At 40.8% G+C, this 22,210-nt stretch overlaps 1 protein-coding gene across 1 annotated transcript in view; it reads left to right on the forward strand.

The window, feature by feature from the left end:
• xpo4 (exportin 4) overlaps positions 1 to 22,210 on the forward strand; it is an 82,957-nt gene that overhangs the window by 16,169 nt on the left and 44,578 nt on the right. The window contains exons 5-7 of the mRNA XM_078174659.1: positions 178 to 294; positions 385 to 537; positions 19,822 to 19,935. Coding sequence (XP_078030785.1) covers positions 178 to 294; positions 385 to 537; positions 19,822 to 19,935 — 384 coding nt within the window. The remainder of the gene's footprint in view (positions 1 to 177; positions 295 to 384; positions 538 to 19,821; positions 19,936 to 22,210) is intronic.

The raw sequence follows: 22,210 nt of genomic DNA on the forward strand, positions 1-22,210 counted from the left end.
CACACTGAAAACTTGCTTAGAATTGTTGTGTAGTATAGAGTTGGGGCTGAGTGCCAGTCTTTCTACATGAAGCCTCCTTTTTAGGTCTTGACTGATGATCCTTGCTCTAGTTTGACCTCAGTGTAACTCTTTGTGTAACATTTGACCCGTATGATCACACACCCCTCTCTGCTGCAGCAAACACTGGCCTGCTCCATCCTGACCGCTCTGCTCAGCGAGTTCTCCAGCTCCAGTAAGACCAGCAGCATCGGCCTCAGCATGGAGTTTCACGGCAGCTGCAAGCGTCTGTTCCAGGTTTGTTCACAGCCTCACTTCCTGGTCAGTGTTTTTACACGCTGGTAATACTGTATACTTTTAATCCTCATTTCATCCTTCTTCCTACAGGAAGAGGGCCTGCGTCAGATCTTCATGTTAACCATGCAGGTGCTGCAGGAGTTCAGCCGCAGAGAAAACCTCAACGCCCAAATGTCGTCTGTCTTCCAGCGCTACCTGGCTCTGGCCAACCAGGTCCTCTGCTGGAACTTCCTGCCACCCAATCATATCCTTTCTTTGTCACAGCCTGGTGGGGAGTCTTTCACCTCAAAATGTCAGGATTTTAAATTTGATGATCTTCTCAAACGATTGGATAAATTTGGCACAAGTATGGCGTGGAAAAACAGGTCAGTTACCAACATAACTACACAATAAGGGCAGTTTATGGCTTGCTGTTTCACACATTGGAATATTTATTATTCTTAAAGAGAATTTACAGAGTAATTACGCCAAGTTGGGCACAGAATAAAACTCAAGACAACCCCAGTGGTTTTATGTTTGTAGTTTTAGCCATCAACTTTTATTGGTTTGAGAGATTTTATTCAGCACTTTAATTGGTAAAAACTGGCACCATGACTCTGCTACACTCCATTTTCCAACAGAATTCAGTTATGTAAGCAACAAAAGAAGATCTGGATAGTTTTAACTTTTTTACCCAAACATTATCTTACAACATATTTGTAAGTCAATATAAGCTGAAGTCAAGAGGAATTTTCATTTTGCAGACTGTATAATTTGTTGGAGTAAATAAGGATGTTTTTATATTTGGTCCACTTCCTTTGCCACTTAGCTTTCACATTAGTAATGTTACGTACTTGAGTACACTTGCGTCATCAGCATGCCCGACATTGCCCGTCATCAGCGGGGGCCAGTGGAGTAGCGAGGCAATGCTCTGCTCCTTGCCCTCCTTGTCGAGGAGCTGCTGCTTTCGGGGACTGAGCCTTCAGGTTCGAAGACGGCCACAATCCCAGATCTTAGTCTTGCCGCCGCGGGCTGCACTGCCGTCTGATATGAAGGCATCAGTTATAAATTGAGAATGACCGGTTAAAAACTCCTCGTAGTTGCATTAAATAGAAGTCCACTTCCATGTTTTCGGTGCAGTTGGTGTTCACACCTGAACAAAAACTGTACTTGTGACCACTCTTTCAGGTGGACCTGGGCACGGAACGGCATACCATGCCAGGGTTTGGTACACAGTGTTCACACTGATCAAATGAACTAGAAATTACTCACCAGAAATCCTGAGTGCAGAGCTGATCTTCCTGGCGTTGCTTTGTAGTGTGTATTAGGTTGAAAATATTGTCCATGGATGTAAAGCTCTGGGTAGCCCTAAACTAAAATGACCAGCTTCTTCTCCATATTTGCTGTGGTAAGATATCTGCTGACTGTGATTGGTTGTTCCTCGTCACTTGACATGCGGTGCGCACTGCTTCGTACTAAATGTTGAACTTTGTTCATCTCAGAGCGCAGCCGTACGGCCCTGAAAATAAAATAGGCTCTTGGCAAAGCATGTGCACTGCAACAGCGTCTCTCTGGCTTTTGAGTGCGCCTGCCACGCGTCTCCATAGACATGGGTGGGTTTTAGAGTGCAAGAAATGCAGCATGTGTATGGCCTCTAAGTCAAAGTGTGATGAAGAATCACAGCGTTGTCCTCACCATGTTTCTTAAATGTAACTTAGGCGATGAAATGTGTATGTAATTTGATCATGGCACCACTTGTATCGCTCATTATAAAGTGTCTCCCAATGTTGATGGCTAAAAGTACAAAAATGAGACCCAGGTTGTAAAAAGGTTTGTCTAGGAAAATGGAAATAAGTATCCAGATGCAGAGAGAGAAGTCTTCTTCAATCTTCTTGACTTTGAAAAAACAACAGATTTTAGGTTAAAAGAAATAGTTCATGTCGGGGTTACAAAGTTCAGTCAGTGGATCGCACTCCAAATTGTAAGACATTGTGTGTTTGTCCACATATTTGTGTGAATATACATGAGGTTTTTTTTTCTTCTCTTGTAGATCAGTATGCATTGTCCCTGTAGTGTGTGTGTGTGTGTTTGAGTGTGTATGCGTGTGTGTGGTGCTACAAATATGTGATACTCTGGAATGCATATGTGACCATCAGCTTTGCTTTGTAGTCGGAGGCACACATACATATTATCTTTGCAGTTGGCCGCATTGTTGAGCAAACTTAGGCACTTAGTGTGTTTTGTGTGTGTGTGTGTGTGTGTGTGTGTGTGTGTGTGTGTGTGTGTGTGCGTGTGCGCGCGCGCGCGCAGTCCAGGCTCATTACGGCCTAAATCCCTACCAGCCTGGCATCCTCTCTGCCTGTCTGAGGGGATCTGGAGTGGCGCTTTGCTGCCAGCCAGGGCCATGTATCACTTTCAAAGAGGTGTCTGTGTGTCCATCTCCGTGTCATTCCAGCGGCCCTCCACCCCCGCCTTGGCTTGTTGAGGCTCCCCTTGGTATGCCTGGCACGCTCGGTTCGATATGTGTTCTCAAAGATGCACTTTTAAGTCCTCTGTGTGTGTCTGTGTGTATTAGCTGTTGCAGTTCAACATTATTTCAGTGTTGGTTGAATATTTGAAGCCACCAGAGCAGTTACTCTTCATGTGAGGGACCTTTCAGGTTGAGGTTAAAGCAGGATACTGAATATTAAATATCATTAATGCAGTTACTAGAGTTTCTTGCTGTAAATTGCTTTGCATTGCGCCTATCGCACATTTAAAACTGTAGTTGGTAACTTTCAAAAAAAAAAAAAAATTGGAATATTTGCTAAAACTTTTGCCACATACACATGAGATGGATAATTTGTTGGGAAATTCTCCCTACTGTATTGCCTCGTAGCGCTTCTAATGGCACATGAAGGAAAACAACTAATCAGAGCCGAGGAGTTTGTAACACGGCTGTTAGTCACTTCAGTGAAGGTGTGTGAACTGTGGTCAAACTATCAAACAAGTAAGCGCTGATCAAATATGAATCAAGATTCTGTTACTTACTTCCAAATGTTTTCAGAAACAAATTTAGTGTACTGTTTAGCTGTAAAATGAGAACAGTTTTTACCTAAGGGTGGTGCTTTGGTTTGGCCCGACTGTTTCAAACATGGCAGGCAGGTTACACCATCCTCATTTTACAGCTCAACAGTACACTAAAATATGTTAGCCATGTTAAAACAGTCCAGCCTACACGAAACACAGCCCACCAGTCATAGCAAACTTTCTCATTTTACAGGTAAACCGTAAAACATATCTAATTATATTTTGCACCTTTTCCCTGATGGTCTGAATAAGTTGATAGATTTGTCACTGGTTGCACATCCCACCCTTTAGCGTCTGTATGTGACACACTGCTGAAACACATTAGCCCTTTTTACGCAGAGATCATGCTAAAGGCCCTCTACGAAGTCCCCTCTTCATGCCACCTTTGCATTTTTGCACAGAATCAACAACAGCGGCGGCTCCAATGTGTGATTTCAGACAGGTGGCTTTGTCACACCCTCGGCATGTGATATCGACGCCAAAGGCACCCTTTAGTGTCATTATTAGACGTACCGGGCTTTTAAGTAACTCCAATATAAACCTGTTCATGGAAATACTTGACTCTGAGAGTACGTCAGTTTAGGGCTGGATGGAGAAGAGGTGGATGGGTCAAACAAAACAAGACTTTCACTCAGCAGCTCATGCGAAACCAAAAGTCTGTGTTGTATTTTGTTTTGACGTAATTTCCGTACAGTTGTCCACACTGGTGTCAGTTGTGAGGTATTTAGGTCAACTTACGTTATCGTCAAGTAACAAATGTACTGACTTTCCCCCACAATATGAGCCTTTTTTCTAATCTTCACCGCAACACAACCATTTCAATCACATGTTATTAGAGCCCTTTTTAAACTGCCTCTTCAAGGCAGGAATTTCACTACGTTATGCCGCCTCACTGTTCTGTATAAAAACTACAATCGCGGAATAGGGGGTCAGACTGGTCTTGCTTTTAAGCCGCTACTAACAGCACAGAAGCAATGTCTGTGTAAATGGGACCCACCACAAGAGATTTAGAAAGTAGCTGCTAGCAGTTAGCGGCTAACTCAAAAAAGAACAACAGCGGGAAATGTCCACAAACTGGGAAAACAATGAGGTGTCAGAGCTCCTTACCCTCAGAGCAGAGGACGAGATCAGCCGCCATGTAACAGAGATGGTGAACGATTGTTATTGCCATTGTATGCCAATGCTATTGTTTATAAAGCGCTTGCATATATTATATTTTACACAAAAGGCTGCCGCTGTTGTGTTGAATGTTATGCCTGTCGCACTTCGTGAGGACTGTGGGAATGACAACGGGATGGTAGAAGCTCCGTGAGCATGACCACTTTATGACTGTTATGGATGGAAGAATTTTTGCATTCAAGTGATGAAATATTTAATAATATTTCAGTGGATCATTTATACATTTTCAGTTGAATTCCCCATTAATATACTGTACCACCAATTAACTATACCTCAGTAAGTATAGATATTGATAGATATTTTAAAGCTTGCACTTAAACTTACTGCACTGTACATTTCATGTTAGCTGTAATCAAAGTGTTCTTTTTCCCCCATCTTAAATTGGTCAAATTGTCACAGTTCGGTTACATTAAAAATGTTTACTTGTGGCCCTCTGCAACCTGCAGATACCTTTCCAAAATCATCAAGTAAATTTGAATGACTGTGAAGTAAAGGAAGCTGATAATTCATAAATAAAATGAGGTCTCAGGTTACCAGGCGCCTGATAATACAGCTGCAGTTCTCTGGTTTCTCAATGTTGATAGAAATAGAAATCAGCAGATCAGTTCTTAAATCAAGTGGCATTCTCCTTGAAATTCTGTGCACATGTGAGTGTATGCACAGCCTACAAGTGTCTGCACTGTTGTTGAAAAGGAGAACAGATTGATGAAGGCCACTGGGAGGCCTGAGTGAGTGCGGCCGCCTGTCTGCAAGTGTCACAACACGCCTGTGCTTGTGTGATGCGATGCAAACGTATGCCAGGACGGGTATCAAGGGGCCTCTTCTAATTGCGTGGCTGACAGCCGCCGTCTTTCACACACGAATACACACGCTCCTTGACCAGCTCAAAGACCCTTTTTTAAAAAGCGTTTCTCCCTCAGACGAACTGAGCGGCATGCATGTCATCTGTCCTCGCCGCCGTCTGACCCTTTCGTCTCTGGTGTCATCTGGTGGAGGCACGTTTCATGGGCGTCGGTGCGACACTGTGTCACTCCACACCGGGCTTGACTCTGCTTGGGGTCGTGGTCAGGCCTCGAGGCTGCGGCGGCAGTCAGGTGCTGTAAATGGCTGTCCGAGCTGACAGATAGATCACCTTCGAACGGTGTTGCCTCCACTCTGCTGGATCAGTCTGCATATCTCGATCCTCTTTGCCTTGTTTTGATGGATCCGGTATGTTATGGAATCTCTAAAGTAATCTGTGCCACTTGTGTTGCTATAAAAGCTAGTGGGGCTTTGTTCTGCAGCAGTTTTGTTCTCTCCCATCTGTTCTTTTATTCAGTGGAGAGGAATGTGTAGATTTCATGGTGTATCAGCTCACTAAACCTCAAGTTGTTTCAGAATAAACCATGGCCGCCTCTTCCATTAAGGCACTGTTGTCTTAATCAGCCCCTCCAGGATGTTGGGAGTGTGACTATTGACGAAAATTCAAACAATCCTTGTGAATTCTGCATGACTTTCTTTTTCTTTTCAGTTGTTGCATTCAAAACTTGGTTGCAGCCGTGGCTGCTGGAGCTGCTGTGCCCAGTAGAATTGACATATCTGGTATGAAATTAATCTGCTCCAATTCAAGATGAGATCAAACTTGTCTACGGATGTCAGTATTTGAGCCACAACAAAGGCCAAAATGTGGCCTGTAACAGATGGCTGGGCTTGTTGTTTTCAGCCTAGCAGATTTCCAAAATCTTGCGTCCCCTAGGGGCTGGTCAAGAGGAGTAAGTAGTCAGTTGTCAATGACAATTTAAAACAGTGATTTTAAACAGGTTTTCAACAACCATGAATAACTTCAACCATGAGAGGTCCTTGAACATACATGTACACAAAATATTAGGCTGATTGGTCCAGTAGTTTGCAAGGTTAGCTGCGGACAGATGGCTACACACACACAAATGCATGCACACACGACCAAATGCATGATTTCTGGTGGAAATAAAGTGTCTAAAAAAATGGCAACATGCATCACAATTCTTTTTAGAAAAGCTCCAGTGAAATCAGGCATTTTAGGCCCCAGCAGTCCCCCCAAAAAAGTCAGTAATTCTGGGGGTACTGCTGAACATCTGCCTCTTACTTGACTTGTAGTTAAATACTTTGCCATAAGACGAGAACAGCTTTTAGATTTTTTTGTCTTATTTTTAGTGAGATTTAATAAAACTGGTATTAATTATCCCTGAGTTACAGTCACCCCCACCAGCCTTCAGTAATGAGTTATTCTTGTGCTGAAGAGACAACTGTCAGCCTAACACTTGCCCCGGCCCTATCTGTATTCTCATTAGCTGCTCGTAGGTCAATTTATAGGCAGTTTGGCCCTCAGGTTAAGGTTAGGATTTGGAGTGTGTAAGCTGATGCTGGATGTTTGTCTTGGCCCTGACCTGCACAGAGAATCTTCAACCGCCGCTGTCCAAACACAGATGGGAGGGGGCATGCAGATGGGTGAAATGTTGGTGCATGTATTTTAAAGTTAGATACTGTTTCACAAGGACTTGCGACACTGTAAAATGCTCTCTTTAAAAAACAATCTTTATTACATTGAGAAAGACAACTTTTTTAACCATAAGTATCGGTGATTCTTTTGGACCCAACACCTTGACATTAAAGAAGTGCGTGTGCTTTGCACCATGATTGCTGAGATTTAAAGTACTTAGTAAAGTAGTCGTATCTTTCACTTAAAAAGACATGTTCGTTATCTCTGCTAGGCGTAAGTCTGGAGGGGATCATGCATTTGGTTGTGTGTGCACATGTCTGAGTGTGTGTATCTGTCGGCCACAGCTAATCAGGCAAACTACTGGACCAGTAGGCCTAATATCTTGTGTGTACATTTATGACTGTATGCACAAGGACCTCTCGTAGTTGCAATGGTTCACAGTTGTTGAAAGCCTGTTGAAATGTATTGTTTTATACCTGTTACTCCTCTTGACCAACCAGTAAGACTTCAGAGGGGTATTCCAGGTAGGAGGTTCAACAAACTCTGAGTCTATCCCTGAACTCTGAGTTGATTTACCCTGAGATGGGAAACTCTGAGTTACCGGTTCCAGAACAGCTGATCAGAGTCAACTCTGAGTATGTTCACTCTGAGTTAAACCGACAATAAAAAGCCATCATCAATGGAGCTCCGACTCCACGATTCACCATGGCAACAGGTAAATAAAAGACAGCGCCTCCATTTTAATCCAGTGGATGTAGAGATATTAATGCATGTGTAGCAGACGGTGCACGTTTATCTTTAAAAGAAGAGCCTGAGTCAGAGCGAGGAAAGTGTAAATAAGTTAACCATGAAGTTAATAAAAACGTTTTATTCAGTGTTGTCCATTTATTCATCATTTATCAGACTTACATTTTACATACACTTACACTTACATTTCCTTAATGAAGATAAAGTGGTGGAATCTGACTGTGTATCAGGCTGTAGATACATTACATTAAATTAATTATATACAATAATATATTTGTTCAGATTTAATCTGATGGGGAAAAACACAGGAGGCAGCAACTGAAAAATAGGAAGATTTAAAACATATAGGCTAGGCTATAGATCAAAGACATAAAGACATGACTGTAAACTCACAGTCTGACCCAGTAATAATATGTTTGGTGATTTGCACCTGAAAAGACGTTGAGGTAAAAATACAGTAGATTTTAAAATGTTGCACATCTATTTGTATCTTGACTCAACAGAATTCAGTGACTTTATTTCAGCTACAAATGTAGTAAATTTAAAGACACTGAAATGCTGCACCATTGCTCACTCAGAAATATTAACATATAATCCCCAATATTAGGCTATAGGAATTATGTTCCACCAGTGCGACCAATGACATCAGTGATAGAGATCATTAGTCATTGATACTACTTGTCTAAAGCTTCATACCGATTTTTAAAATTTAAATAATTAGACCTATACATTATGTGTAATAAACATTTGAGAGCTGCTCTAACAGACTGACAGTCTGATCCTTGTGCACAGTGTTATAAAAATAATAATTATAAAAAGGACAGAGGTTTGAGTCTGAGCTGAGGGTGAATTCTCGCTGTGTAATATTTGAATGTAAAGACAAAAACTGATGTCCAAAGAAATGACTGATTTGCATAAATTCGTAAATTAAGACAGTCCTGAGTAACAAACTAATATCCAGCAGGATTTAGACTGTGACAGACGGTAAATCTCCGCTAATGAATACGTTTCGATACAAGCTTTGACACGGACTGAATGAATGAGGAAATAAACAGCGTGTAAGAGGGAGGAGACAGAGAAAAACTCAGGGTTTATTAAAGAAAACCTGTCAGCGAGCAGGTTATGTTCACAGAGCCTGTTACCATGGTGACTGACTCAGAGTTTCAGTTATCTCTCTTTCTGGAACGGATAACTCAGAGTTTCCCTCAACTCAGGGTTAACTTACTCTGAGTTTTCACATAACCTGCTTTCTGGAATACCCCCCTGGTTTTCCAGAAATCAACTCGGCTGAAAACAAACATCTATTGCAGTACACATTTTGGCGTTTGCTGTGGTCCAAAAACTGACATCCACAGAAAGTTTGGTCTCATTTTGAACCGCATTATCTGCAAAGAAATATCATATCCAATATGCTATGATCTACTAAAGTGAGGCAGAAGACGAGATGAATGAATCATCATTTTTCATTATCCTCGAGAGTCAGGAGGGGCATCTCCACCAGGCACAGCTCTCCATGGTCTGACTGCAACTCGGTTTTGTTCTGTTAGCGGCATGGCGTTATACCACACTGGGTGCGTTTCAGAAGCTGTCTTAATTTGGAGGCTTGTTGATTTGGTCATTTGTCCTTGATATTTGTGCTTCTACCATAAGTAAGCAAGAGGGCAATGTAGTTAAATGGTTTCTCTAATCCTCATGATTATCTTGTATCTTCTAAAGCGCGCTGTGCCACTTGTGCTAGAATTAAAAGATTTGTCTAGGTTGGCCGCCATCTAGCCTGGAAATCCAGACCCAAATCTAGAAAGATTTAGGGTCTGGCCATGAGTAATGAAGATGGCCCAACTCGAGGGGCGGCACCAAGCATGCATTTGTAAATATCACTGCACGCAATTGGATAACACTATGACCAATCAGAACAATACACGGGGTGACGTATACGCTTAGCTACCAGCAGAGCTAACTGGTAGATTAGACTCTTGCCATATCCGGTCGGCAAAACAGCAAAAACGTCCTTCATGCAAAGGAAAGACTCGAGCGCTGTCTTCTGTTCCTCTTTTAGAGAAAAAGCCAAGTCTAACTCGTTCACTGTAGCGGCCAAAGCCGTTTCAAACAACTGGTGTTCATCCATAGCCATCTTGCAATGTTTACTGACTGATTCCGGACTTCGTCGTTGCAGCACTGTCGTCATCTGTTTAGCTCGCCTCTGGCCCGCCTATATAAGATACACCGATGTGATTGGTGCAGCTCGGTTTCATGGGCATAGGTAATGAGCATCATTACTGATTACCAGAGTGACTCACTGAGCAAATTCAAATCGTGCTCTCGCGAGAACTCTGGATTTCCAGGGTAGCTGCCATCAGCTTGGGCAGCTGAAACATGACGAGATCCACAGTGTCCAGCTCACATCACTGTCTTTGACCTGTTTGCTCTGTCAGGGAAGATGTTTCATTTAACACATCTAATTTAACTTAAATACAGTGAAGACGAGAGTTGGCAGAAGCAGCAGAAACCATGATGAGCACTTAGCAAAAAGACAAAATATAAAAAAATAAAGCATGGAACATGCAGGTTTTAACTTTAAATGAAGGTTGTGAAATATTTATTTAACTATTATTTGCCGTGTTAATTTCTCCTCCGATTCAACTCCAACAATAACCATGAGGTCTAAATCACCACCTTCATCCACAACTTATCGCTTCCTTATCTCTGTGGCATAATTGATATATTATTGGTTTATTCAGTAGAGGGAGATTTAATGACAACTGCTGTCCAAACAGATGGGGGCCAAACAGTAGAAGGAAAGGGGAGGGAGGGGGATGGGGTAAGTGAGGAGGTATTCCTGGACTGTTATTTCACATGGCGAGGCTGCAGGGGAGACTTAAAGCAGGATATATCACTTAAACCCTACCACGCGCCATAGCATAGCACTGTGCTCTTTGCGCGGCCGCTGGCAGACGCTCAGCCCGTCTTCCTGTGCAGCGGGTCCATCCTCAGTCAGCAGGATCAACCGTAATGAATAGAGGATACAGGAGAAGCTCGCTAATCCTCAGCCCTTGGGCACGAAGGTCGCTCAGGCCTGCAAGATGTTCAGATCGCTGAGATTGTCTACTTAAAGTGTTCATGAAGATCATATCAAATTGATCTGTGAAGTGTTTTGTACAGCGTCTGCAAATTGTTGATGAAAGAAGAGCTGGGAATGTGAAATGTGAAGCTTTAATTTGATTTGGTGTACAGGTGCTTAAACTATAAACCATACCAGCAGCGCGCACAGTTAAGCACATTTATTACAAATTACACACGCTTTGCATTACTTAAATATTTGAAACCAGGAGCAACATCACTTTTCTTGTGATGCTTTCAGACGCCTTTCGCAAGTATTTAAACCTTTGAACCTTGAGCCAAATTGGTGCGATTTCTTTCAAAAACATGGGGAAAAAAGGCAATGAGCATCTTGGTAAGAAATGTCCCACAAATTTAAAAAAAAAACATATAAAGAAAATTATTGGTAAAAAAAGAACAAAGGTTGGGGAAACTATATTTATAATAATTATTATTTTTACATTTAAAAAATTATGTTACAGAATTATTATAAATCTTGTACACTGTACACTGTTAATTTCCTTGTTTGTTTTTAACTTTCTTTTTTTGTAACTCATTTTCTTGTTTTGAAATGTATCTTTTTTTTTTGTTACTAATTTCTTGCTTTTCATTCTTCAGTGTCTTCTTCCCATTTTTTGAGAAGAAATCGAGCCATTTGGCTCAGGTTTCAAAGAGTCAGTTTTTGTGGAGTATTAAACATTTTTTAGATTCTTGAAACTGAAAAGAAATGGAAGCTGAACAGTGACATTTTCAAATTTTCTGTTTTCAATTATTATATGTGCCTCCTCCAGATTTCTGCCTACTCCAGCTTTAATGAATTCAAAGTGTGTGTGTGTGTATTGCATTGAATAATCTTCAATTTTATAATTCATGAATTGTGATGAAGCCAGCATCTTTAGGCTTTAGTTGAATGTTTTGAAAAATTATTGCATTGATTGCTCTGAAATTTTGTACACATGTATCCATGGTTACCAGAGGAGAACATTAGTAATTACCAGACTGGTAAAGACAGGTCAAGATTTTAACTTCTCCAGTCAATATCTCAATATTTACTGAATGGATTTGCACAAAATTTGCATACATATCCCCCTCGAGATTAATTGTGTCAACAAAATTTTAAGTTGTTCAGTAGTTTTGTTAATGTCCAAATACATGCAAAACTAATGACATGCAGGTGCCATTATGTAGTACTTATTGATAAATGGAGTATGCATAAAATTGGGATGTGCTGCTTCTCCATAATGTTGGACCTTGAACTTTGACCCTGTTGCTCATTTGTCACAGTCCACTTAGCTTCATGCAGCAGCAGTAGTAGATTAAAGTTTTAATTTTACACACCAACTACAAAAAATATTTTACACTTCTGCCTGATTTCTGCTTCTACAGCTGTGCCCCAATATGTTATGTGCAGGCACCCCTCACAAGCGGCAGACATGTGTAGTGTGGCAGATAGCACGTAGCATTTAATTTCATACATGCATGTTGGGACCAGAACTGTCCGGTATTACAACCTCATCGCTCTGATGTCTATCAAACACGATTTCTGCATCATCTGTTGTGCCCGGCGCGCTGTCACATTTTTCAGGAGGTGTCCGGCGGCTCTTTGTGAGTCCCGCAAACCATCTCTGTGGCTCTGCGGAAGTTCTTCACAAGCACAAAAGTACAGATTAGACCTCACACTTGAATACGGTGTCATCAGTCATCGCAGCTTCTTTCAGCTGTCAGTGCGCTGTCATCTGTCCACACCTTAGTCAATGCAAGGTATCTTCCGCTGTGCTGAGGATCATGGGTCACAATAGCCAGGAAAGCATGCTGGCTTGTGAACTGCAAAATGTGATTGGATGCAGAAGGACATCCTGGTATTTTTGGCATACTGTGTTTGACATACTATGTTTTGGGACTTAGAAAATCTTTTTCTTGCATACTAAACAGCATCGTAGTTTGGGTATTAGAATGCATCTTGAGTCTTGTTTATATAAAGTTTGTGACAAAGTTGAAGAGTTCAAGTTTAATTTATAGCTCGTCCACCTTTGTTTTTACTTGTGCTAACAAGTCCACAAAATGACCAGAAGTTTTGGTGTTGACGTATTTCGTTTGGTTTTGTGGTGCACATCACTCAGCCTCTCTTGTGCATCCAGAGAGGACTTAGCCCACATTTGCTGTTTTGTAGTCATGTGGTTGGTTTATGCGTAGCATCGCATGCTGAATTACAGCCCATGAAGGAAAGAATGATGGCTTTTTATTGCAACTATGCTCCCGTCACGCTTTGAAGTGGAGAACTGTACTTTGACGCACTCTACCTGGGCTAAGGTTCACATGCAAAACCATAAATACCAAATGTCCGAGTGTCTGTCACTGAAGACGTGGAGCAGCTTGCTTTGGTCAAGTCCGAATAAATAGAATCAGCGCAGGAAATGAAAGTTGAAATGCTGGTTGTTACGCTGCCAAAGTAACTGGCAGTAACTACCAGCAGCAGTTTTATTGGCATCTGACTGGTGGCTGGTGTTAATTAAGGTATTACAATGTGTGTTTATGTGTCTGTGTGGCTGCAAATTTGGCAGCAACGTGTGGGAACTAAACGTGCGCGATTCTCTTCACTGGCGTTTGATTTAAACACTTGTGGTCACATTGGCTGCGTATTAGGTCAGTCAAATGTGTGTCCGTTTATCTGTCAGTCCGTCTTATCTTTCCAGTGGAAAATTGACGTGTCACATTAGTTATTCTTGAGCCTGCTGGAAGGGTTGAGATAGTAGCAGGTGATGTCTTTTAAAAACCCACCAAACCCACAGCCACATGTCCTAGTCACTCCGCGCACATTACTCATCCTGGAGGCATGTACACTTCACTACACACACACACACACACACACACACACACACACACACACACAGGCTGTCCATCTTTTTACAGCAGAGTGGAAAGCCCGGTTGAAGTTGTAAATTCACTTCACAGCTCATCAAGTTGGACTTTCCTCCAAATTTAAGGGCTTTTTTTCATATGTTTATTGGTGTTCTGCTTTATATGACATCTTCTCTTATATTTGCATCTTATTTGTTTATAAATGTGGGTATATCCTTTACCTTTTTATGAACTTATTTCTCTTATCTGCATTTTACTTTATATTTGAACTTATTTAATTTATTTTGCCCTTGCACCTCAGTCTCTTTATGTATGGGCTCTCATTTGTGCTCTCATGTTCCTAATTTTTGTTTTATTTATTTATTTTATTTAGCCTTTGTTATCTCTATAAACAGACATCAACATATGTATGTAGGATTTGTAGGTTACAGGAGAGGATTTTGACATTTAAAGTGTCCTGGTTTCTGTTTATAGTTTGAGCAGTAGTGACCAATAAGGCAGGTCAACAGTTCGTGTGGAGAGGCAGAACACATCGGCTGAAATACAATTTCGGACGACAAGTTAGCTTTATATTGTTTGTTTGTTTGTTTGTTTTTTAATTTATCTACATACATACACAAATTTTTGTGTATGTATTAAAGATTAGCCGAAATGACTGTTGTATAATGGGGGAAGTCTTTGCTCAGACATCTGCTGGCTACACCAGATCAGCCCAAAATAATGGCCCGTCAGACCGATAGCCGATGGGTTCCAAGATTGGCCTTTTTTAACCAGGTTTGTCCCAGTGAGATCAAAGATCTCTTTTACAAGAGAGATCTGGCCAAAAATAGCAGCAATGCAGTTTCAACAATTAACATAAAACCCCATAGATTTAAATTCCATTAAAATGATCAGACAGTCTGGACTGAACAGATTTAACTAAAGTTTAAATCATTTAGCGTCATCATGTCTGGAAGCTTTAGATTTATCTGCAGATTGTTCCTGCAGAAGGTGCAGAGAACATATACGCTTTCTTTCCCATTGAAGTTCTGATTTTGGGTGCAACAAAAAGCAAAAAGTCCAGTGAACTAAGACTGTAATTTCCATAGATGAAATTTAAAAGAAGATAAGTAGGTCGGAATTTTACCAAGAATAGCTTTATAAATAAAAACATACAATTGGCCGAGGCAGTGTGTTCATATAGCAGGTCAATTTACTTTTTACTGTAAAACCCAGATAAGGGTTGGGAGGGTTCGGATTTTAAGTGTTTTACTCTGTAAATCTTGTAGTCTGGAAAGCAGCTTAAAAAGTGCTCTATAAATAAACTTATTATCAAGATGAGCACTAAGATACAAGATAACAAGAAGTAAGTTGAACTTTAATTTCAGTTTATATTAACTGTTTTCGGGACGGAACATAAATGTTTTATAGCCTAATAGTTTGAGTCAGAACTGAAGTCAGGTTTTCTTTGTCTCGTTAATCATGCTGCATGTTTTATTTTTAAAACCAGCCAGCACGCAAGACCAACATTGAAGTAATAACAGGTAAAAGTCATAATATCACCTTCAGTGTGTAAAGTAAATAACTTTAACTTTCACTTTAAAGATATTTTTTATCGATCTTTGGCAGGAAATTTGATTGCAGCAGCACAATGGCAGAAATAGTACAAAAAAAATAAATAAGAGGTTTAGAAAATTAAAATAAGAAGAGAAATTAAAAATGAAAAATATACAAGTGCCTTTGGAGAAGAAATTGAGAGGTATTTTTCAGTCTTTCAGACTCTGAACTCTTCTTTTACAGTCGCTGCTTTAAAGTTGTCTCATCTCAGAAATGGCTTCATAGTAAACATATTAAACCTGACTTTATCCTAACTGCTCATTTGTTCCTTCTCTGCAGCGTTCCTACTTTTTGGTGTCAACCTGTCAGACCCATTGTACGTCTCTGTCCGGCTCTGTAAAATGTAGCTGTGTAGTTATCATTCCTGAGGTCTCTTGTGAGTTTTGTCTCAGTCATATGATCTTTTAGGAGGGTTTGTGCAAACTCTGTCACTGAGGTGGTCTTTCCCTGCGGAGACGGCCTCCTGTCTGTAGGAGTTGGTCAGTCCCTCTTGTTGCGGGAGGAAAAGTGTCCTCATATTACGCTCTTTCTCTGTCTTGTATCTACTGGATTTGTAAGATTAAAACCAGCTAGATTAAGTTTTCAGTCACAGGCAGAGAGTTCATAAAAAGTGAGTGAAAGAAAAAGCATTTCATAAACAAAGTAAAACATTTTCTACATTTTCTGATCAGAAACAAACAGATGAATTTTGGCATAAAACAGATAAACATGAACTAATTTATATTGCAGCAGCCTGCTTACTTATTCCGATCTCTTTCTCATTCCTTCTTCAGAAAGGTTCATATAGAGGTCTTCTGCTTCACCACGACTATTTTTAACAAAGCTTGAAAGCCAAGCATTGGACACATACACACACATGATCGTACAGACCCTTAGACAGGTGCCAACTTTTGTGCCGAAAAGCATGGTGTGGTGTGTTGTGGCGGGGTGTGTGCGCGGGGAGTGACTGTGGGCTGGTGTCGGAGGAATGCTTGACCTCGCCGGCCTCTTGCCGCTGTTTGGCTTTGATCAAACATTCCTCTGGAAGTTTCCCCCTTCTGCAGTCACCGAGCCGCGGGGCAGTGATACGCTTGTGTGTGTTTTTATGTGTTTAGTGTGGGTGATGGAAGACGAAGAGAAGAGAGGGTGTCATTTTCTGATGTGATTTATTTGTCAGTCGTTTTACAAGCAAGATAAAAGAAGAAAATATTAAACATTAAAACAAAACCTGCACAAAGAAGCAAAAATTGTTAATGGTGGTAGTCGTACTGTTAAAGTCTTCCATCTAATATCTTGGATACGGGACCATAAATTAATCCATGCAGTATTTTAGACCCTTTTAGACCTCTGCTGGTCCACTGGTCAGTCTACATAAACATTGTTCAAACCCACAGAACTTTATTGTATTTTTTATTGGAGACACAGTTATCAAATAAGTATAAATATATGCTAGGCAGAGCTTATTAAATATGAATCAGGATTATGTTGCTGCATTGCCAATTTTTTTGCCTCAGATGAATTTGGAAACATATTTTAGTGTACTGTTTAGCTGTAAAATGAGAGCGTTTGTCACCCAGCCACCATATTGGAAACAACTGAGCTGAAACAAAACACCATCCTTCAGCGGGGTAAAGAAACATTCTCACTTTATAGCTAAACAGTACACTAAAATATGTTTCTGAAAACATTTGAGGCAAGAAATCATTAGTTTTCAATGTCAAAAAATTTGCATCTTCGCATCGCGTAGAGTTCAACTTTAGTGAACTTTAACCTGCTATGTCACAGCCTCAACCAGTAGCAAAGAAGTATGTGTGGAGGAGACAGTAATAGTTGCCATGTCTGACCAGCTGTTATTGTATGATATTAGCCATGAAAAATACAAACTGCCCCATATGAGAGATGCTCAGGGTTCCCACAATCATGGAAAAAAACTGGTATAGTCATGGAATTTCACAATCTCATCTTCCAGGCTTGGAAAAGTCATGGAATTAGCAAAAATCATTGAAAGTTTTGGAAAGTCATGGAAAAGTTACCAGCTGTAATTTTAAGCCTGTCAAGCTAACGTTTGATGTCACAAAGACAGCAATGTTAATCGTAGCGAGCTGGTAATAAGAAAACTCACAACAACCGTAACTAAAATCTAGTGTTAAGTTATATTTTTTCAGCTTTCCAAAACTGGAAACTTCCTCAGTTTGGCCAAGCATAGTAAAAAAAAAATCTATTCAACAGTTTAATACTATGAACTACTTATAAATGCATTCATTAGTAGTTTCTAGAACGTGTTTCCAAAGACAGCCTTGGTCATTTTCACTATTTTCTGACATGCTGCTCTACAGACCAAACAATTATTTGGGGAAATAGTCTGCAGATTAATCAATAATGAAAATAATCGTTAATTGCTGCCCTAGTTTGAATATTTACTCATAGCTTCATTGAACAAGCTGATACAGAATATGTATATATCAGGGTATCTGCAGGTCCTTAAAGTCTTTAAGTCTTAAATTCATTTTTAGAAAGGCCTTAAAAGTCAATAAATAGTCTTAAATCTGAAAACAGGGCGTTTGCAGGTTTTCAAAAAGTCTTAAAATTTCTTGTTCAATTTTTGTAATATTAGGCCTCAATGTCAATAAATGTCATTTATCCATCTCTTTATTGCTTTCTGTCAAAATGGATAAAGCTCCTTTTGTGAAAAAACACTTTGCTTCAAATCTTTAAACCTACCAAAAACCTACCACTAAACCTGATTTATTCATTTATTTGATGTATTTATTTGGACCCCCATTAGTGACTACCAAGGTAGCAACTACTGGTGATACTGTCTTTTAACTTTATATTATATATTATATATATAACTGTTGGCAAAATGTAAATGAATCTTATTCACTATAATAACCATATTCCTACATAAAACTTACCTCTGCATTGGACCACATATTCAATATCTACCTTTACAATTACCTGCAATGCTTGGATAAAAAGAAGATGATTGGACCAGTTTTAAATGTGGTTAAAAAGTATCTTGAAATGGTCTTAAAAATCATTACATTTAAGTATCTGATAATTGTAGACACCTCGTATAGGATACTGTCAGACAGAGTAGAATATGATGATTTTACCAACCTTTAAAGCTACCTAATAAACATGGAAAACTGGACATGAACAGGTTAGAAAGAAAGAGCTGAATGAAGGGAGGAGTGTGTTTTTAATATGTCCTCTAATTTTATTTTGTAGAGAATATTGAATATTGAAGAGAGAAAGGAGTTTAATTGGTTGTTCTTTAGTGAGAGTTAGGTGAGAGCAAAGCAGTTTTGTTTGTTTGTATTTCCCAAACACAAATTAAGAAAAAAGAGAATGACCTCATATGTCGATGTCTTGGGTTTAATTTATGTGCAATCAGCAGGCTGAAAAATCTGCTGACTTGCGTCTGCATGAAGCCTTCATCAGGGGATTATATATGCTGTGAGGACAAGGACTGACTGGTGTGTGAAGAGAGTGTGGGACTGTGAGATGCTTCGACTGAGGGAAGAGTGTGTGTTGTGAGGAGTGAGAACGCCTGGCTTGGGAGAGTGGAAGGAGTAGTAAAGGGGGTTTGTCCTTGATGAGCTAAGGAAAAAGCATGTTGTGGGTGTGTTTAGGAGACTTGAATAAAGACAGGAAGTGTTGCGGCTGCGTTGGGAGAAAATGTGTGTTGTGGGTCTGTGAAAAAACTTGTTGTGGGTGTAGAGAAAGTCTTAAAATAAGGAGACTGTTTGTGTTGTGGGGGTGTGGAGAAAGAAAGACATGTCTGGGAGAATGAGGGAAAGGAAGATGAAAATGTTTTTAGAACAAAGTGTGATTGTGTTGTTGGTTTAGACAAAGTTTTAAATCAGAAGAAAGTGTGTGGACGAGGAGGGACAGCAGAAAATTGTGAGAGTCTTGCTCGGGTCTCTGAAAGCAGCCAGGAAGGGAGACGAAGTGATTGGCTGAGGAGGGAGAGGGGAGTGTTTCAGGGCAGTAAGGAGTCTCGAGGACGTCTTGCAGAGGAGTGGACAGAGGCAGAGCAACGCAAGCAGTCTGGATTGGCTGCGGTGAGAGTGTGTCTTGTGTGTTTAAGATCCTGTGAGGAAGCAGGGGAGAGAAATCTGAGTGTGCACAAGGAAGGGGAGTGCTGGTAGGAAGGAGAGGTGAAGAGGAGGACAAGAAGGGAAGAGGGCAAGTCAGAGGGTAAAGATCGGAGCAAGGGGAAGGTGGTGAGGACAAGAGGGTGAGAAAGGAGTTTTGTTTGTGGGTGAGAGCTGTGGCACATGAAGAGCTGACGAAGGAGAAAGAGGAGAAAAAGAAAACAAAGAGGGGAGGGTGAGAAAAATACTGTAGTGGAATAAAGACTGACAGGATTAATGAGAGGGAGAGTAACAAGTGACTTCACAAGTTTCTGCTGCCAGCCAAAACCAGAGACAAAAATATCCCATTGAGAGGGAGCTTAGTGACAGGAGCTGGTGTTTTTTGAGTGCTCCTCCTCCTCCTCCTTCTCCTTCTTCCTCCTCCTCTTCTTCATGCTGTTGTTGGCCTTAACTGGTGGCGGGTCACTGGGGCGCCACTACATCGCCATGTTCGAGGCCACGCAGAACGTCATGCTCAAGCCTACGGAGACCTGGAGGGAAGCACTGCTGGACACCCGCGTCATGGACCTCTTCTTCACTGTGAGTATCCATCACTGATGTTTTTATCTTGCTTAGAGGATTGCAGGTTCTGATCAATTAAAATTAATTAACCGGACATTTTAAAATTATCAAAACCTGTTTAAGATTTGAATGAAATTGTTCCAGTCACAGTGGTTTTAAATTTTTGTTTTCGTTTGTCTGTGGCATAATGAAAAAGTACGGACATAAAATTAACCTGCAGATGTCTCACCCTCTGATGTTCTTTATTTTGTCAATTAATCTGCGTCTGTCTGTGTGAGTGTCTTTCCATCCATCCATCTCTGTCTGTCTGGGAGGTCTGTCCAGGTTCTCATCCAAAGTCAATGTCTTTCTCTCACACACATTTCCATTTCAGTTTTCTTGTGTCCCTCTTTACCCTTTCTTCTTCTCTTTCATTTTTTCCCCTGACCTCTACATGGCGGTTTATTTATGATAAACAAAGAGAGACGGTTTGCCTTTTCATGTTGGGCAAAGACATTTCACTTGACCTCGTCTCCTTGGCGCATGTGAGGTTTTTACTGCTTTCGTGGGTTTTTTGGGCGCACCATTAAGTAGATTTATGGGTGCTTTGCAGTGGGGTCGTGTTATTGTGTGACTGTCCAGAGGACCGCCCCGTGAAGTAAATGTGTATTTTTGTGCAGTGACTTGTGTGTTTTAAGAGGCGGCCCACGCTGGCTAAAGCAAATGGTGTGGAAGGGGAAGTGTGGAACAAACTGGTCAGCTCCTCTTCCATTTCAGCATCCGTTTAAACCTACTGGCTGCCCTTCGCCAGATACTGCTCCACTGCTTAGCCTGTCCGCTGCCCTGCTGCCATATAGTGCTCCACTTCCCTTCTGTTTCACTACTGCAACCTCTGCAGCTACACTGTTACTGCTACACTACTCTTTCCCTACCTGTCAACTGTAAATATTGATACTGGTCCACTCACTTAACCCTTTGAAACCTACAGGAACACGATGGTTGCTTGCACACCTGACCTTGGTTTGGTTCGTTTCAATCAAACTCAAGTTCATTTGCCCCCTCAGTGCGGTTCGTTTGGGCAGGTGTGAACACAGCAATCTCCCTCAGGTGTGCACCAAAACAACCAGACTGAGACCTTCTTGAAGAGGTGGTCTCAGTCCGGTTACAAACGAACTCTGGTGCGGTTCATTTGTGGTGAGAACGTGTTCCGACCTGGATGTGAACCAACTGCAGTAGGGTTGTACCCAAATATTCGGATATTCGTTTCTATGGGTAGGTATTCGTTATGAAAATTTGGTATTCGATATTCGTTTTTTTATTTACTTAATTTTTTTATTATTATTTTATTTTATTTTTTTTTTTTAAACAATTTTTTTTGGTGCTAAATGTAGTCTTTCTGTTCTTGGTAAATGTAGGTTATCAATAAAAATCAAAACTTTTAAATTGCATTGTTAAAAATGTGAAAATATAGTATCGCCTACCAACTGAGCTTGTGCGCACGGCACACTTGAGCGCATCCGTCTGAGGCTGTGGATCAATGCCAAGTTTTACCACTTTATCACTATTCCCTCTAACTTGTAGCTGTTTTTCCATTCTTTTGAATTTAATATGAATTATGGAACCGTTTTTGTCAATGTTTGTTTCCCCCGTTTTGTACAGTAAATTATTGTTTAAAGTTTCAGCAAGTTTCTTTTGGAGTGCGTGACACAAGTGTGTTTTGAAAACGGCCGCAGACTGTCACCTGCTCATCGCATCAGTACCTTCGGATGCCATGACAGTAATAGCCAATAATGTCAAAATATCATTTACAGACCGATTTAACAGACGATCACTGCTGCCCAACCTGCAGGTCCATTTGCCGGTCCCACGGGTTACGGGTCGACCCGCGCATCACTACTCAGCTCAGTCTATAAGGCTGTACACACAACAGTAAGGCTATAGGCATTATATTCTATTCAGGCCGGCAGAACCAGCAGCACATCGGCTCTACAGTGCACGGCACTGCTGATTAACCATTTTATTGCAGCACAGAGTGTCCGCCAGCAACCAATTACTTGCAGAGGCTTCCTACAACTTGTTTCAACGGTTCCGATTTAATCAGAAGACAAATTAAATAGGATGACTAGCCAATGTGAAAATCAAAAGAAAGCATAGAATAATGTACTGAAGGAGACTGTTGTGCCATCACATTTTTTGTGGTTTGAGAGCAAAGATCTGGTCGCCGCTATGCAAAACTCCGAAAAAAACCCCAGAGGAGTGCTTCGCAAGGAGTCTTTGAAAGGAGCCGAGTCTGGCGTAAAACCGGAGAGAGCAG

The sequence above is a fragment of the Epinephelus lanceolatus genome, chromosome 14, assembly GCF_041903045.1.
Source record: "Epinephelus lanceolatus isolate andai-2023 chromosome 14, ASM4190304v1, whole genome shotgun sequence".
Classification (NCBI taxonomy): Eukaryota; Metazoa; Chordata; class Actinopteri; order Perciformes; family Serranidae; genus Epinephelus; species Epinephelus lanceolatus.